Source organism: Culex pipiens, chromosome 1, assembly GCF_016801865.2.
Source record: "Culex pipiens pallens isolate TS chromosome 1, TS_CPP_V2, whole genome shotgun sequence".
In the NCBI taxonomy this organism is placed as follows: domain Eukaryota; kingdom Metazoa; phylum Arthropoda; class Insecta; order Diptera; family Culicidae; genus Culex; species Culex pipiens.
The window spans coordinates 16796641-16816677 of NC_068937.1; the positions used below are offsets into that span (position 1 = coordinate 16796641).

General features: G+C 35.6%; 1 protein-coding gene across 1 annotated transcript in view; it reads right to left on the minus strand.

Moving 5' to 3' along the window:
* The window catches only part of LOC120422443 (coactosin-like protein), a 45089-nt gene extending 26643 nt beyond the window's left edge, over positions 1-18446 (minus strand). Inside the window, exon 1 of the mRNA XM_039585886.2 lies at positions 18049-18446. Within this exon, the coding sequence (XP_039441820.1) occupies positions 18049-18099 (51 nt within the window). The 5' untranslated portion in view covers positions 18100-18446. The remainder of the gene's footprint in view (positions 1-18048) is intronic.
* Positions 18447-20037: the final 1591 nt, after the last annotated feature.

A 20037-nucleotide genomic window follows, 5' to 3' on the forward strand; every position in this document is an offset into this window, starting at 1 on the left:
TCTTGGATTATTATTTTTTGCAATTTCAAAATTTTCAAATTTTTCAACGAAAACTGAATAAAGTTCATAAAGTTTCACTCAAATCTGACAGATGCTCCAATTTCTCATTTCTAAGTAAGTTCGGTTTTAACGAAAAATTAGATATTTGAAATGAGCGGCCAGGGTGGCCACTCAAGTCGGGAAATCGGGAAAGTCGGGATAAAAGTCGGGAATTTGCCAAAATCCGCAAAAAATCGGGAAAAAGTCGGGAATTTGTGATTTTTTGTCAAAAAGTCGGGAAGAGTCGAGAATTCTAATCATACTTGTTTGAAAATATTTTTTTTACTTTTGAATTATTTTGTAATATTTTGTACAATTTTCAAATTGAAGTCACTCATTTCTGCTTTATTAACTTTTTTAAATTTAGGGTTCTTTTCACTATTTTAATATATTTGAGTATGGAAAAGCTGTTTAAGACATTCAAAATCTTAATGAATATTGAGGTCTTTGACACAGATTTTCATAATATTTTTTATGAATCAAATGATCGCTATTAATTTTTGTTTATTAAACAAGAAGTAAAGTTAGTGAAAAACTAATATAAAAAAAAGCCTTATAGATTCTATTTCATTTTGTCACATAATTAAATATTTGAAAACAGATTCCAACTTGAATGTGGCAATGGTTTTTTTTGGTAAATATTATTAATTGTTTAACTTAATTCATTAAGTAATTTAAAATATGTTTGTTTTCCAAATGTTGTCTTTGAACTTTTTGTGAGTATGGGTAAATTACCTACCATAGATAAAGCTTGATTTTCAGTTTTCGGAAAACTTAATTATCGTATAAAATCCAACATTGAAAAAAATACGTTTTTAAAACAGAAAATATTGAAATTGCAAAAAAAAAAAATATTCCAGGAAATTTCAAGTTATTGCTAAATTGTTTAAAAAATAGTCTTATCAAACATTTTGCTTAAAATAAGTGGGGAAACATATCAAACTGAATTTTCATTGAAAAAAAAAATCAAAAATCCAAAAAAATCAAACCATCCACATTAACGATCCCGGGTCTTTTGTGGTCTCTATTGCAAGTTTCTGCTCGAACCTAGGAGTCCGAAGGCTTGAATGGTGAGGGCACCCAAACCACTTTTTACTCCAAGGAACCTTCCACCCCAGTGTTTGAACTGACGACCTTTGGATTGTGAGTCCAACCGCCGCCAGCGATTCCACCGGAGTAGGCTTGGTTTGGTGTGTTGTTTGTACTTATGGCATGGAGACGACTCCTACACCTGGAATGACTTAACGGCCTAACAACCAAGGCCGGGACCGACATTTTACTTCCTCATCCGATGGAAGGTTGCAGCAGATGGGAATCGAACCCAGAATCATCCGCTTACAAAGCGGACAGCTTAACCATTCGGCCACGCACTGCCACTTTGAACAAACAAACAGTTAAATACTGACCACTAGATAAATTAACATTGATTAGAAAATTCAATATCAAAAATTACAAAATTAAAAAGGGAACTCGGCAAAAATATTTTTTTTTATAAATTCCTTGACATTTTTCTAAATCTTTTGAATGAATAATAACAGCAATTATGTTTTAAATGATGATGAAGTTATAAAAAATAGGATCGATATTTTAAGTTTAGTTTTCTTTAACTTTTTGTCATTTCCAGTTGAAACGAAGTATCAAAAACTATACGTTTGCCAATTTAGAAAATAACATGGAAGTTATAAGTATTGTTGAACTTACGATTATTTTTTCAAAGACTAATTGTTTGTGTTTCTACTCTAAATCATAATAATGAAATTCATTTTTTGAAGTTTTTTTTTATTTGTTGTTTAATTTCTGTATTTACAAAAAAAATGCCTATATTTGGATTTTTTTTTAAATTATTGAGAATTTTTTTTTCGGTGGTTAATATTGACTTTTCTTATACAAAGTTTTTTGTTTGAAATCATTCTTTATATAACAAATGCCTATTATTTGAGCATTCTGGAAATGTCTGGAAAAAAATCAGGAAAAAGTCGGGAATTTGAAAATGGAATTTGAGTGGTCACCCTGTGAGCGTGTAGTACCACTTAGCACCCCATAAGAAAACAGGCAAGAAGTCAGATGTTGTGTTATCGTGAAGTTTTTTTTTAAACTGACAGCTGTTTGTTTATAACGCGCAAAACGTACACGCTGACACGGAAAGACCTATTTGAAGTTTGAAAAAATGTAAAAATAATAAAAATCGAAACAAAAGCGTAAACTTGTGGTAATTTGATAAGTTTCCTTAATTTCTACAATCAATTGCCCACGAGTGGGCCACGTTTTCTTCGAGCAACCTGCCAGAAAAAATCCACAGATTAAACCGTTGCTTCTTGCTCCAGCTCACTGATCAGGGGTTCGCTCCATGCCGGCATTTTTATTTTCGGGATTTTTTTTTCCTCTGGCATTCGAACAGTTATGTGTAATGACCCCGCGCTCTCTTCTTTCTCTGCTGGGGAAACCATCCCCCCCAAAACGCATCCGCCGCCAAGAAGTTCGGTCGGGTGTGACTTGACCATATGTGTGGCCTCAAGTAGTGCCGTGGTCAGTCAAGTTCAACAATTAAATTTTCATGTTCATGGCCGCTAACCTTTTCCAGCGGCGGCTTGCGGGAGGAAAGTTGACCGCAAAAGCGGTCCAACCGGAACATCCGGCTAAGAAGTCTCTCCCGTGTGTAGAGTGCAACGGGTCAGTGTTCGGTCATGTGGCTGTCAAAATTGATTTTATCTGTCTCTACATTTACGTGGTGGATGAGGAGGAGGAGGAGGAGGAGGCAGAAGCCACGCGGGAAAGTGCACGTGAATCGAAACCGAATCCGAATCCGGACCGCCCGAGCGTGACAAATCTAATTATGTGCGCATGCCTCTTTGATACGGTGTGAATCACAGTTGTATTTGCTGATGATGATGGTTTTTTTCCTCTTTCTGTTGGAAAGCACACGCCAATTAACGCATTTTGTTGGGTAAAAACAAGTACTGATGGAAAAAATCCCTAAATTCAATAACAAACTACTGCTTTTACCCAGTGGCTCGTAAGAAAAGTGTGGGATCTTTTGCTTGTAGAGCCGACATCCGCCGAAAATGGCTCGATGTTGACCACAGAAAAAAATCCTCTCTTTGTTTACTAAGAGTGACAGCTCGATTATGACACTGTCAAAGGAACTGAATCAACTTGTAAACAAACAGTGCCGCCCGATGACAGTTAACATATTTCGCAGGTAGAGTGACAGCTCGAGCTCGATCATTGTTTTCATCAAGACACTGTGAAGAGGAGTTCGTCATTTTTGAGTTAAATTATAGTTCACTGGGCCTAGAAAGCCGTATGCAAAAAGTGACAACAAGAGAATTCAAATTACTCAAGCAGGTATTAGACTATGAGAAACAAAAAAACTCGCACTTTTAGCGTTTGACAGTTTTCCAAACTCGCAAACTTGTTTGCGGCAAACTCGCAGCAACTCAAAATGTATGCAGGATGATGTTTCTAAAAACAAATAAAATAAATGCATGCAAACAAACAAAGCAGGCAAACCGGCAAACTGTCAAATAGTGCAAGTTTGTTTGTTTGCGATAGTATAATACTTGTTTCAGTTTGATCGAAACTAACTTAAACTAGGAAAGAAATTTGAGAATTTTTAATTGAACTGAGTAAAATTTAAACAATTTTGAATACAATTACTCAAATCTCACGTTTGTTGAAATTGAAATCGAATTCTTGAGTAGTTTCCGTTTTCGTTAAAACCGATGTTATTCAGCAAATGAGTAAATAGTAAGTCAGAATCCCTTAAGGGTGCACAGCAACCAAGGAAGTTGTTGTCTTCTTATTCCAAAACTGTCAAACTTACGGACTCAATCCTGCAAGAATCTGATTGCAAATAGTCAAACTTTGTTGTAAATAACTACGAAGACAGTAATTTAGGGAATGAGTAAAAAATTATATCGATAGTTCCCGTAGTATTGAAGATACTAAAATGTCTGTAACAGAAATCTGTGTGCAAAAGCTATGCTTGATGTGTACCGTTAAAAGAGTAAATCTACTCACTGGAAATACTGACCGGTAGGGGATGGGTTTAAACCAGAGGTCGTTAGTTCAATTCTCGTACCAGAATGATGGAGTTTTAATGTCAGATTTGGTCGGATTTTACTCCGATCTTGAGAAATTTTACTCAATTTTGGTTGAATTTGAAAATTCATCAAAATCTGACATCCGCCCCACTTTCTCATTTTTGAGAAGATTTGTTTTTTTTTTGAAAACTGAGTGATTTCAAATATTTGTGTACAAAATAAAACAATCAAGATCATGGCTTTCTACCTAAGGTACTCGCGATTGAGTGTGTAGTAGTGCGGTTGTCAAAATCGTTATCTCTGACTCTCTCACTCCACTGACACTGACATTGTTTATGTTTTGGTTTTCCTGGCACGGTCCATTGTTCGTTTGTTATTGTTTTGGTTTTAGTGACACGGAGTCATGCACTCACACTAATGCAAAGCAAGATCGCGAGTACCTATGATGTACAGCCTTGAATCAAGATCAACGATGTAAAATGTGAGACAGCTGTCAAACGCAGGGTTCGACTTGAAATGTCAGACACAGCCAAGGTGTAAAATTTCAAAGAAAGATGTATTTTGACAGTTGTGTTCAAGTAATTTCAACTAATTTCATTTCCAACCGTTTTGTCTAACTTTTATCTAGCAAAGTGCGCAAACGCAGTGCAAACACGGGTACTAAATTTTGCAGCAGCCTCCGGTAGATAACACAAATCAGCAGATAAACACAAAACCAACAAAATCACGCGGTGAAACTACCAACGCAGCCGACAATTACCGGGCCGAAGTGTTTTAAGAAAGGCTCTCGTTTTTCACCACCACCTAAAGAGTTGCCTGCGGTAAATTGCCGCCACAGTTTGCGGTGTTCGCCGTTAAGGTGAGAAAATGAGAGTTTAGAGTAGAGGCAATTAAACGCGTACAAAATAACGCGAATTAAGCTATTCGAGCTGGCGCGAACACGCACACGCTTAACGCAAACGAAACGGTTGTGCCTGAATATCGACCAGCCCTGCACTTGACAGTTGCTTACCTTTAGCGTTAGCGACCTTGATGCGTCCAAAAGCAACAAGGTTGATTGCGCTAAAGGTGCGGCAGCTGTCAAACGCAGGGTTGGAATTGAGGTGTCTGACAAATCGAAGACAAAACATCCGTTCGCAAAAAAATGCCAAAAAGACTCGCAAGATCGCGGTTGCTCAGCAACCGCACGTGATTGGCATTCACGAATTGTTCAGCTCGAGTTTGCGTTGAATTTGAGGCAAAAAACAACAACAGCAACAACCCGCGAAGAAAATCCGGTGAAATTCCACCGTAAACTGCATACTACTGACTGGTCCAGTGGGCTCGTCGTCGTCGTCTTCGAACTTTCTTAAAACAAAACCTGCCGTGCGTGCGGCGAGCCTCTTCGTGCGAGCGAGAGAAAGAATCACGCCACGTGGTGAGTGAGGGAAAGAGAGATGGTTCGCGATGCTCATCATCATCAATCGCGATCATCTTCTTCGTCTTCTGCTTCGCAGAAAGTGTTGTGTGTGCGAAGAAAATAAAATTAAGGTAAAACGACTTGGTCTGACTCGGCAAATCTCACCTCTTTGAAACGGATTGACAGAAACGGTTTTGAAAACTAAATAAAATTGAAGAGAGACGAAGAAGAGGAAAAAACTGACCAGCCAGCGTTGTTGGATTGCTCACTCTCGTTTAATTGGTGGTGATATTTATGTGACAATTACCTCCGCGCCATATGTCAACCTCCGTGCGCCACCACCTTGGATCGGGCTGACAGAAGGCATCACCACCGGGCACGACACTCTTGTCGAACTGGGAACCGGGCCACCATCATCAATCGTTGAGAGCTTTCTCCTGTTTAGCTTTTGTTGTTGTTGTTTTGGCTTCGAGTTGTTATTGCTTACCAAGTGGTTGTATTTTGGGGCCGTTCAACTAGGTTAGGTTTCCACCTTTATTGACTTTTGACGAGCGCTGACATAATCGATTTGCAGTTATTAATGCCTTTACATAACCTTGATTGGTTTATATTTCTGTTCAATACTTGCATCTAAACGACGGAACAAAAATCATTCCAATATGAAAATATCTTAAAACAAGTAAAAACTTCAAGAATAATTTTCAGTCCAATACTTGCACTCAGGCGATGGCTCTTAATTATTTATGTACATTGCGAGAATCAAGGCTAGAATGCCTGAGCACTAAATCTTTACCTTAAAGTTTTCCAAAACAGCCGCATGTGTAATCTGACTTTTTTTAAGTTTTTTTTCCCGAATTGTATGGAAAATACAAGGGCACTAAATTTGAGTTATAGGGAACCAAATAGCACTAACTCAGCACCAAATGTTGACAAAATTATTGTGTAATTTGGCTTGTATTTTAAACTTTGTATGACGATCTGTACGGAAAATTTAAGGGCACTAAATCTTAGTCATAGGGCACTAAATAGCACTAAATCGGCACTAAATTTTAATATTTTTTTAAAGGTGGCCAAATTTAGTATGGCTATTTGTATGGAAAATAAAAAGGCACCAAATCTGAAATAAAAGGCACATTTTTTTCAAATGGCTGCTTGTGTAATGTAGCTTGTATTTTAAACTGTGTAGGTCGATTTGTATGGAAAATATAAGGGCACTAAATCTGATGAGTAATAGGGCACCAAATAGCACTTAATGAGCACTAATTTTTGAGCAACTTTTTTTTCAAAATAACGGCTTGTATAAAATGGCTTTTTTTTTTAGTTTTGGATGGCGATTTGAATGGGAAGAAAACCAAAGGTAAAAGGATACCAATTAACATCAAATTTCCTGGCAGAACATAAAAATAAAAAAGATAAAATCAAGAACCTAAAAAAATTTTGAACACAAGAGATAAAAAATTCTAAAATTCAGAAATAAAAAAAAACAAATTTCGAAAACATATTTATAAAACAATATTTTTTTTATATAGAAATAAAAAAAAAAACAAATCTTTAGAAATAAACAGAAAATTCAAAATTTTAAAAATTAAAAAGTGAACAAAAAATTGAAAAAATCATTGCAATTAATTATTTAAAAACCTAAATTTTTCAAATTCTCTAATAAAAAAATCTTAATTAAAAAATCAAGAATTCATAAAATCTTGAAATTAAAACTGCAAAAAATTAAAAAAAAACATGAAATTCCGACAAAAAAAAAAAAATCAAAATCTTGGAAAGAATAATTTAAAAATTCTTAAATGCTGAGGTTTAGAAATTTAAAAATTATAAAATTCAGAGGTATAAACATATAAAAGTTCATATATTTATTATTGGTTTAAATGTAAACACGAAAAATAATTAAATCAACAAAGAATAACAAAAATTCCAAAAAACTCAAAATTTTAAAAATCATCTGTTAAATTTACAGTTCGTTCTCTATTAACCGAAATCTTCGTCAAAAATTCCAGTCAAGATTTTTTTTGATTTATCTTAAAATTCTAACCTAAGTAATTACTCTAGAAATGCTTGACATTTTTTTTTATTTGGGATGACGACAAAAATGGCAAGTATTTTAAAATTCAGGAATTTATGGTTTTAGAATTAAGAAAAATTCTAAATTGAAAAATCAAGAATTCATAAAATCTGGAAATTAAAAATGGAAAAAATTAAAAAAAATATATAAAACAAAAAATCGAAATCTCGGAAAGAATAATTAAAAAATTCAAAAAGCTAAAATTTTGAAATTGAAAAAATTCAAATTCAAGTGTATAAAAATATAATAGTTCCTATATTTATTAATGCTTTAAATGTAAAATTCACAGACAATAATAAACTCAACAAAAACATCTTAAATTATACAAAAAAATCAATAGTTAAAAAATCAAGTGATTTTTTTTTACATTTCGTTCTCTATTACCCGAAATCTTCGTCAAAATTCCAATCCATTCAAGATATTTTATTTATCTCAAAATTTGAGTTTCTAACCTAAGTAATTACTCTAGAAATGCTGCATGTTTTTTTTAATTTGGGATGACGACAAAAATGGTAAGTGTTTTAGAATTCAGGAGTTCAAGGTTTTTGAATTAAGGAAAGTTCTAAATTAAGAAAATTAGGAATTCATAAAATCTGGATATTTCAAATGCAAAAATAGAATAAAATGTAAAACAAAAAATCTAAATCTGGGAAAGAATGATTAAAAAATTCTAAAGCGCTGAAATTTAAAAAATTAAAAATTCAATTGTATAGAAATATTAAAGTTCATATATTTATTAATGCTTTAAATGTAAAATTCACAGAAAACAATAAACTAAACAAAAAATATCCAAAATTATGAAAAAATCGTGAGTTAAAAAATCATGGGATTTTTTTTTTACATTTCGTACTCTAACTCTATCTCTACTCTATTACCCGACATCTTCGTCAAGAAATTCCAATCCAATCAAGATTTTTTATTTATCTAAAAAATTGAGTTTCTAACATAATTACTCAAAACATGTTGATGTTTGTTTTTAATTTGGGATGACGACAAAAACGGCAATTTAAAAAATTGAAAAATTAACAATTCAAGATTTTAAGTGTTATAGAATTTTAGAATTCAAGAATTGTAACATTCAAGTTTTTTGGAATTCAGGAATTCAAGATTTTTGAATTTAAGAAGGTAAGGATTTTTGAATTCAGAAATTTGAGAATATAAGAATTTGTAAATTGGATAATTGAAGATTTTTAATTTTGTACTCAAATTTTTTTTTTTTAGATTTTAGAGTTTTAGAATATTAATTTTTTTTGAATATCTGTTTTCGTATTGTTTTATGATTTTTTTTTTCAATTCATGAAAAGAATGCGCAACTTTGCTTGATCGCGTTCATTTTGGCATTATAAGGCACCAAACCTTTTCTGGAAGACGAAGTGTAAACAAGTTGATGTTTACAATATTAGCACTGTTTGTTTACAGTTTGACAGTTCGTAACTAGAATCCGGTACCAAGTAAGAAATTTAGTTTTTTTTTTGCTTGTAGGGTCGACATTAGTTAGAGATAGCTCGATGTGGATCAAACTGAACATTTTAAAAAGTGACAGCTGTTTGTTTACAACGCGAAATTAGCACACGCTGACACAGGAACAGTCATTTCCGCACGAAAAAGCTTTTTTCGTGAATGGATTCACATGATTTATCACCTGTTATGTTATCCAAAACACCAAGTTCGATGTATTTAGAAAGTTTGCAGAAAAAAAACCCCAAAAAAACCTCTCTTACATCACACCCGGACCACCGGCCGGGCCGCCACATATCTCACTCGCGCCATCTCGCGGAACCTGCAGGTCCGGGACCGGGGCTAGTAGCTCGATTTTGCAAACGGGTTTTGGCGAGTCGAGACTATTGTTGCCCTTTTTTGCGCAAATTTTCGCTTTCGCGGGGCCACATTTTCGACATTAACCGTCCGGGGAGCCCGCAGGGTTCCAAACCCCAAGAACCGGTTTTGAGGTTTTTGAGAAAAAACGCGAAGAAAACAGCCAAAGATGCAGCGAATCTTCGCCGCACTGCTTTCACGTGGAATACCTCCGTTACACTTGGCTGTCAAAAGTGTACCACAGGGCGCGGCTCGCTTGCTAGATCGCGTTTTGAGTGAGTCATGGAAAAGTTCTGGCAGCTGTTTGGTTCTGCAAACGTTTGCACTTGAGCACGTGACTCAGACCTTGGTGCCACCAGAAGTGTGTGCGTCATAAAATTTATGTTTTTATTTTCGGGGGAAAACATAGATGACGTGTCTTGTGACATTCCCTGTTGTAAAATTAATTTGTCGGAGCAGGCGTTGCACAGGAACTTCAAGTGGCCGGTTTATATTGCCGATTGCAATAAAACTGCAACTCTTATCGCAATATGCGAGCAATATTTGCACAAAGTGATAACTGCGCGGTTGAGGAGATTTTGTAACCAGATAACTTCGGACGAGTGGCCATTATCGGTTGAAGGACTGGACCGGCGTCGGTAAACATGGGCGATAAATGGGCTCGCTTTCTTTGCGCCTTCCAATTACATCTACAAGTGTTTGCGGCGAGCAACAGCTCGTTGGAATGCATTTGAAGCAACTTCTAGATCAATATGTTTTGTGGAAATACAATGTTTTTGACGATTTTGAACCATTTTTCTACTGATATACTCGTCAAGATAATCAAATCTGACAGCTCTTTGTTTACATTGCAACACTCTGCAAAGAACCAACTCATTTTGAGTTAAAATCCATTATACCATACTTTTTTCAGTGGGTCCAACTAATCTTGATAGGATGGAAGTCGATAAGTCATATTCAATCAACACAACTCATCAAAAACGCAGTAGCCACTGCTCTAGAAGAAGGTTTCTTCTCCAGCAACCGGTTCAAGCCGTCGACCGGTACTGTACCGATTAGCGTGCGCGCACATACGGCCCCACACACACAACCAGGTTCATCCCAAAGTTCAAATCAAAATAGTTCTAATCAAGCCGGAGATCGGAGCGCGGATCGCTCGCTCCATACTATTCCATTATCCAATCTTCTGGCTGCAGCAAGTTGGCCAGAATCAGAACAAGACCGGGAAGAGGTCGTACCGTAGAGAGTGGTTGCTTTGATGGATGTCGGACCAATGTAATCTAATCTAATCTAATCTAATCTTGATCTAATAATTGATGGGTGTCAGACCAATGTAAGGGGGAAAAGTCGGACTAGATTGACAGCTGTCGTAACCGGGAGCAAGTTTGAACTGTTTGTTGAGTTTGACAGTTTGAGCACTGCTAGTCCGACAACTTCCGTTCCAAACCAGCAAGACTCCACGGTTCCGTAACAGAACTCAATTTCTTATTTTTTTCTTCTCCTTCCCTCGCTCTTCCAGCCAGCTTTCGATTCTTAACTCCACGCCACACACACAAACACATGTGCACTGACACGCGAAGGCAAGTGAGCGAGGGGTACATGACCTTCCGCTCGGGGGGCTCCGGCTGCTGGAAGATTGTGCGCGCGAGAGAGAGAGAGAGAGCTTAGCTGCCTTCGGGATTGCCACTTCTCCTGCTTCGCAGATGCCCCCCTCCTCCTCCTCCTCAAAGTTGGGTAAAAGTTCAGCAACACTCCGCCGGTCTGAAGATGTGAGAATGTTTGCTGCAATTTTCATTCACGGAAGATGGTCGTTATCAATTGAGAAGACGGGTTAGTCCGACAGCGGTCGGACTAACTTGACAGACCAATCAAACTTTTCTTCTTGTTTATGTTGATAACAAACAACTAGAAAGCATTAGTCCGACAACTGTCGGACTAATTTGACAGCTTCGTCAAACAGCGTTCAACGGTACTTGAGCAATCCTTTCAGCAACCAGCCAGCGCTCCGTGGCTAACTGTTGCTGATATGATGAAGAGAGTCATACTCTCCTCTTCCCGAAAAAAAAACTTAATATCGATCTGTTTTCGTCGGTTCTTCATCCTCCGTGTCCCGTTTTACTGGTCTGGATGATGGTGTCTCTTTTGTCGTCGTCGCAGTCATCGTAGTTGGCGCTGCCGGCTGGCTAAAGTGCTGTACTATCGGTGCTGTGCCAGAGAATGTGTGAGTGTGTGTGTTTAGTAGCTTGTTTTATGTAGTTCATGCAAATCCCTCTTTTTCACTGTGCAGGCCTGTTTTACATGTCTGGGCGGGCTTTGCGTATGTGTATGTGATGCGTATGTGATAAATATTTGCCAAAAGTAATAAAAAAAATTACTATTGTTGATTACTCCAAAATTTCAAGTGAAAAATCTCGCGAAAGAGAGAAGAGTGGTTTATTCTCTTTGGATATTTTGTCAATTCGGGATTTTTTTGAAAGAGGTCCAAAAAGCAATTGTATTTTTTTGCTTTTTGGATGTTTTTGGATCCACCATGTGTCAGGGGTACTCAAAACCACTCAAAAAAAAAAAAAAAACTTAGACCATTAAAAAAACCTGGAGTTTTTTTTCAGTGCGTACTTACTTAAAGGATTTGAACTTTTTGATTTAACAGGAAAAGAGAAATGTGGTTTGAAGTTTCAACTTTTTTTTGCATCAATTATTTCAATGAAAATCCCATTGTTAACTGATTCAAAAGCACATTCACTATCAATTTTTTGACAAATTCGGCAATTTTTTTTAAATCATTTTAATAACAAAATAAAAAAAAATAATAAAATAAAAAAATCAGAGGAAAAGTTTTTTTTCAAAACATAAATATTTTAATAAAAAAAACACGGAAAACCCATTGTTAACTGATCAAAATGCATATTAGGGTGCCCAAATTGTAAATTGTAAGCGAAATTGGTTGAGATTAACCCATTGATACCCGAGCCTAAAGCTGGTGAAAACAAAGTTTTTCATCAAAAATGACATTTTTAAATCGCTAATAACTTTTCAGGGTCGAGTTTTACAGCTTTGATATGTTCTACAAAGTTGTAGAGCATTACATTTCCAATGAGAATCTCACTTTTGGAAATGTTTTGATTTAAGAATCGACCAAACCGTAACAAAATTGAGTTTTACATGCAGTTTTTCGATTTTTTCCATACAAACTTCACCTTCGAGTATCAATTTTGCAATATGTTTTAAAATTATTGTTGCAATATTTTAAACAACTCGGTGAAATTGAATTTTCTCTTTAAAAAACTTTTTTTTAGTTGCCTGAAATAATCCCGATTTGTTGAAATAGAAACAAGTTTTGTTATTTATTTAACATTGAAAGCATAATTTTTCATTTAAATCCTTTTCTTAAACTGAGTCCTTCGCTAGAATAAGTAAATTTTAAATTTTAGTTTCAATAAACCGAAGAATAAAAATAGTTTTTTGATTTTTAAAATTCCTCTTTACACACGATATTTTACGGCAGTGTTGCCAGAAGGTAAGAGTGAGTGATGTATCGGATAGGTTTAAACGATGCCCAAAATAGTAGTTTATGCAACAAGTTGCAAAAAGAGGATTTTTTCAGCACGAGTCGTACATTTATCCAACGAGGTTCACCGAGTTCGATAAATATGACGAGTGCTGAAAAAATCAAGTTTTGCAACGAGTTCCATGCAACATTTTTTGCAATTCCGAAAAACATTGTATTTTTCATGTATTTGTCAATAAATCGTTTAAATCAAAACAATGTTGAAAAGTGTTACTTTTCGAAACAAGTGCTGAAAAGTTGAACATTTGAGTGCTGAAAAGTAGAACTTGTCAGCATTTATTTTGAAAAGTGTTGCTCGATTCGATTCTGTTATTTTTGGTACAGAAAAGTAGGCTATTTCGTCGTTCAAGAATGACAGGAAACGTAAGTAGTTTCACGACGGAATTGCAAAAAGTATTAAAAAGTGTTGCCAAATCTTCACTTCTGAAACTTCATGTTTGATTTTAGACAAAAGAATCGAAAATAAAGATTGTTAAGAGGATTAACAATGTGCTTTATTCTGAAGTGTAATTGTACAGTTCTTCATCTGCCGTTTTACGGCGATATGATGTATACGCCATCGAGGTGATTTTGCTGTAGACACGATTTTCTGTTTTTGTCCATTTTTTCAATTTAAAATGACTAATTTAGGGTCTGCTCTGTAGAAACTGTTAAAAAGTACAAAAAAAATGTGGCCCCTACAAAATTTCTTGTTTTTTCCTATTCTCTACGATTTTAAACCACAAACATCATTTGGCCGAAAAAATAGCAATAAAAAATCACTACTTTTACTTCCCAATGATGTATGTATACATTGCTTGATCAAAGCTGGCTACTAGGCTGGCTATATTTTTTGTGCCAGCTATTTTGACAGCTGAGCGGATCCCTTAATGCATTGTCCACGTGGATACTTTAAGGGGGGGAGGGTATTAGGGAGCGTTCTTTTATTACGTAACGCAGTTGGGGGGAGGGAGGGTTGGAGGCCGTGTTACGCTCCATACAAAATTTTTAAAATTTGTATGGAAATTTTGTTACTAATGGGGAGGGAGTCTAAAAATCCGTTTTTTGCGTTACGTAATAAAAGAACGCTCCCTTAGCAATTGTATAAGCTCCATAAACACATTTTTTTTGCATGAACAGTTGGCCACAAGGGAGGTGGGTGGGTTTAGAATTTTTAAAAAAAGTATCTACGTGGATGTGGATAAGGTGTCATCCATTAAGTACGTCACATTAAAATCAGCCAAAATTTACTCCACCCCCCTTTGTCACGATTTCCCTATGCTTTTAACACGCAATTTCACGCTTACTCAAAACCCCCCTCTTCCCACAGAACGTGACGTACTTTATGGATGACGCCTATTGGACATCCCCTAAGAATTAAATCGAAATAATGTAATAAAATATTGCCAAGTCTTGATTTGGTCCCAAAACCTTAAATCAACATTCAAACAGAATTTAATTTGACTTCTAGCAATTCTCAATGTATACATACATCATGATGAGTAAAATTGGCGTATACATCATTGTTTGTTTGCTTAATAAAAAGGGCCCCAGAGCAGTTTTTTGAAAAATTCTTTCGTCAGGAGGTAGCTTTTAAGATTCTTTATCAGACTGTACAATAAAATTGAAAATGTCCAAAATGGCGTATACATCATATCGCCGTAAAACGGCAGTTCTGTGAAGATTTAGAAAAAATAGTCAAAACTGCGAATAAAAAAAAGATGAAAAAAGTGTTCATGTATTGATGAAAATGAAGTTTATAGCAAAATGTTTGCTCTTTATTCTGGGAAAATATTTTATCAATTTTCAAGGTCTAAAGAAAGCATTTTTTTTACAAAATCAAAAATGCTTGCTTTGTAAGAAAATAAAAATAAGATTACTTTATCTCACCAACATCAACCAGACTGCTTTAGATGTTATTATCATCAATATTATTAAAACCTAATGCCAGGGATGTCAGATTGTCAAAATTTAACTGCTCGTCTATGCTGTTGGAATTGCAAAAAATAGCTTTTTTCATAAGAATTTTTCACAAGATCGCCAAACTTTCTAAATCGTCCTTCGAAATTCAAAAGAATAAACATAAATTTATTTTTTAAATGTAATCAAAAAATGTATCGAATTTTGGACTAAAGTAGTTTTTTTACATTTAATTGAAATACTTAAAACATGAGACAGTGTTGCCAGATCATCAAATGCAGTGACTTATTTGAAATTATTCAAATTAACCATTAAATAAATTCAAATTAAATATTTAAACAAAATATGGTCCTCAAGAAACTTTTTTTTTGTGAGTGCACAAAAAATTGAGCAGGGTTGCCAGATCGTGAAACTTTTTGAATTACAAAAAGAGTTTTGTTTGAAAAATGTTCGAAATTTTAATCAAAGTTGTAACAAATTGATTTAAAGAGTATCATGAATTTCATTTAGGTGCAAGATTTAAAATACTACCCAACACTTTCATTTAGGTCAGGGGTGCCCAAAGTTTTTGATGGCGGGCCAAATTTAAAGTCCAAATAAGCTTGCGGGCCAAATGTAATTTTTTTTTTTCAGGATGAAATTACGTTATTTTAATTTAAAAGACATAAAATATATCTTTCATTTGAAGTTCTAGAAAATTTTCAAGCAAAGAATAAATGTTCTTTCTCACTCCCCCACCAAAAAACAACAAACCTAAACATTAAAAAAATCAACAAAAAAATTACAAAACCCCATACAACTAACCATATTAAAAAAACAACCCCAAAACTATAAAAAACACAAAACCAAAAATAACCACCCCCCCCCCTCACACCTCATACAAACACCCCACCCCCCTCCCCCCCCCACACCCCCCCCACTCACCCCCCCCCCAACCCACACCCCACCACCCACCCCACACACCCACACAACCCACACCCAACCAAACCAACTCCCCCCCCCCCAATCACACCTCACTACTACCCCCCAATCAAATACCACCAACACCCCAACCCCCCCCATCTACCCAACACCAAATACATAACATCTCCACCCCCCTACACACCCATATACAAAAACACCAAACCCTCCCCACACCAAAACCCACCCACATTTCCCTCCATAATACCATATTCATTAATAAAACAAACCCCTTTTCAAACATACAATAACCAACACACTCCTTAAAAATATGAAAAAATATATTCTATTATCATATCCGTCTTACATCATCTGCTTAATTATAAAACATAAAATCTTTTCTAAAAATGTTCAACGCAAATTTTTACGAAAAGATTTTTGAACAAAATATTTGTGTCGTTTAATGGGGATCAGAATATGGATGAATTTTTAGTTTTAAATAAAACAAAAAAAGACGCTTTACAAATCTGGATTTTTTTTGAATAGGTCTTATAAACCAAATGTTCAGTTATTGCTTTTTGAGTATTTTTAATACCCCTGACTCAAGGCAGTTTTAAAAACAAAAACTAAAAATTTGGTTTATTGGACCGCTTCAAAAAAAAAAAAAAAACTACAGAAATGGTCCAAGGGCCATTTTACATGATCATCCAAAATGGGTCCGTGGGCCACAAAAAAATCATCTCGCGGGCCTTACTTTGGTCACCCCTGATTTAGGTGCTCAAAACGCGAGACAGGGTGGCCAGATCGTCAAGCTTGATGATTAAAAATCAGCATCAAATTTAAATTTCTAAAATTTAATTTAAAAAAAATTTCATAGCAAATTTAATGACGCATTCAAATGCAATCTGATAACTGTCCAAAGAAAACCTAAATATGTGCAGCAGTTTCAGACCACTTAAAGGTAAACTAATGTCAATCGATGTACTAGTTTTGTTGTTCGGTGTCTGTTTGAAAAGAAACTATTAAAAATTATTAAATTATTATTATTAACAAAACATGGCTTAAATATGTGTCCCGATTCACCGAAGATGACGGTATATAACTTTCATTAAAGAGCGCATAACTTTAAACAGGGTAGATCGTTAATCTTAATAATTAACTTTAAAAAAAATTACACAAATCTGGCAAAACTCATAATTTTCGTGAAAATTGATATGGATTTCTTCCTTTGAAAGCAATATTTACTTTAGTAAAGTGCTCGTAAAATTAGACAGGTTTACCAGGTTGTCAAACCTATTATAAATCCCAGAACCATAAAAATAACAGTTTTGTAAATTAAATTTAAGTGCTCATAACGATTGACAGGGTTGCCTGATAGTATAATTTAATGTTTCAGCAAAAAACCATTCAAATTGCAGGAATTTAAAATTATAAAAAAAAATTAAAAACATATATCTTTTGAGTGCCGGTCTTGAAGTTACATAAATTTAATTTTAAGTGCTCATAATATTAAACAACGATGCCAGATCTTCAAAATCATTCCATGATTTGCAAGATTTTGTTTGAGTTTCCTATGCACTTGCGTTCGATTGAAAACATTTTCCTAATTGAGAAGAATAATGTCCTCTTAATTTAAGTGTTCTTCAAATCAGGCAGGGTTGCCAGATCATTTAATTTAATGTAGTGAATCAAAAATCGTACAATTTTGTTTTCAAGAAAGTTTTTTTTCTGTTATTAAGAAGTTATTTAAAATTTATATTAAGGTGCTCATAACATTGAATAGGGTTGCCAGTTACTGTTCAAGTTTTTTTGCACTATATTTCTAACATCGACTTAAGAAAGCATGTACTGCTTTTGATGAATCATTTCCAAAAAAATCACATCGCGATAAAACGTCGTCATTCTAGGTTTGCCAGAACCAGCCCAATTTCTCCGAATGATTCGTCACAATCCAAAAGCAGTGTGACACAATCCTTGCTTGAACGCGATATAATATTAAAAAAAAACTTCCATTCCAACTCCAGTGTACAAACTTGCTGGCTGCACTCAGTAGGCAGTGGGCAGACGACGACAATCCGACAGGTCCCTCCTCGCGCCCCTCAACTCTTTTCACCAGCACCGCGCGCGTGACGATAAGCAAATTTTCGTTTCGGATATTTATTTTTTTCGGACGAGTCTTACTGAAAAACTGGACTGCCTCAAGTGTGTGTTGCGTGGCAACTACTCTCCAGAAGAGAGAGACCCCATAAATTAAGCCTACGCGCTCCAAGAAGCTGAATCGCGCGGTGGATGCTGAGTTTGCTTATTATTTTACCTTTCGTGGCTTGGTTTCGATGATCTGCTCGACTTCGACTGCCTCGGACATTTTGTGTTGGGGTTTTTTTTGGCTTTCGGGGGGTTCGGTTCTTTCACGAATTGCTTGCTTCCTGCCTTATTACCGGGTGTTCCTCTTTTTGCTCTTTTCTTTTTGTTTTTCTCGGTAAGGAACCTCCGAGTTTAATCCAACTGGACCTTGCACTTTACGTCCCGCCGACACACCTTCTTCGACACTTGAAAACTCCGACTATTCTCCTTCCACTCCTTTCACTTCCGGTGATTCACGCACACAGGACCTTAGACCTTAGCGAACTCTTCACAACACACCAAAAACCAAACCAAGAGCAGCTCCTCACTCGTGGCAGACAAAGAAATAACTGAAGAAGCTGAACTGTTTCCAATTGCTGCGAACCGGTCTCTGCTGCTGGTGATCCCCGTTCGTTCAGCAGAGCAGTGCTGGCCGCTGGGCTGGGTTTGTGCATTAGCCGAAGAGTTTCGGAGCTCTCGGGTGCATGTACTCCAGCCAGGCTCTCTCGCGCTTTGATGCTCCCTCTCTCTTTCGTACCGGGGTATGTACCGGCCACGGCGGGGCCGACCGACCGACCGACGAACTTTCCTTGATGGGCGAAAGCGGTTTTAAGGGTTTTGGGCAGGGATGGGAAAGGTTGAACATCATCATGGTGAAATCTTCTAAACAAAATCAACTCAACAATTCTCAGCGGACGGACGAGAGCAAAACGGCCTATGATTTATCTGGGAGCTAATGGTAATCGCGAGAGAGTAATTTGTTCGTCGCACGAGTTAATTGAGAATTATTTACTGCGGGCTTGATCTGATTTTTCTGAAATAGTTGCGGGTCATAAGCAATGTTTGATAAAAGGTTTTCCTTTGACAGCTTTTCAATTAGGTGCATGGGCATACAGATATAAGCTTAATTACATTGCTCATAACTGAAAACAGAATATTTTTTTCAGTGTGGTAGAAATCTGGATAGTAAATCTTACGTAAATATTAAAACAAGTCAAATTGAAAAGCTGTCAAAGGAAAACTTATGGGAAATTGACCACTTTTCAAAAAAAACAGGTTTAGTAAATGATTTTTGTATTTTTTTAGGAGAGACATACCACCCTGCATTTTTCGTGAGCCTTTTTGTAACATTTTAGGCTATTTCCTAAAAAATTTTGAACGAAAAAAAATCGTGACTTCACATTAAAATTTAATTTTTAAACATAAAAATCGAAAAATCCCATAGAAGTGGCGTGTATTTTTCCTTCAGTGTATTTTTTTTCAGAAAGCCCGTCCAATTTCCTACAAGCTTGTCTTTGATCACTTTTTGGTACGATGCAACGGCTTCGAGATGCAGTCATGTTTAAATTACAGAATACAAAAATATCTAAAAAAATTACGCCCTTCTCAAATGTCATTTTCGAGTGCAATTGGCTCCATATGCACAAAAATGGCTTATTTAGGCCTAGGATAACATGTCTACAAAGTTTCATTGAAATCGGAGAAATCGGAGTTTCATTGAATCGGGTCGGGTACAAAAGTACAAGAAAAATACCTGATTTGAGATGGAATTGCTCAAATAAAGTCCAGACTCGATTATCCGAAGGCCTCAGAAAAATTTCACTTCGGATAAGGCTGATACCCCCTTCAAAATCGTCTCGAAATATCAGGAGAAAAAAAAATATCATTATATTTCAAAATTTCTATGGAAATTTAAGTGCAATCAGTTGAAATTAATTTTAAATGCATTCCCCTGCGTTTAGAATTATTATAACAATATTTGGGTTTATTCAATTTTCGATGTACAGTACCGCAAAAAGATTTTTTTCGCTTAAATTTTGGTTTTCGTCAAATCTTACATTTTTTGAGAACTAATGACATGCAACATGCATTTATAAAATACTTTTTTCATTCAAATGTTGAGACTATGGCTTGTAAGGGAGCGTTCTTTTATTACATAACGCAAAAATTTGAATTTTTG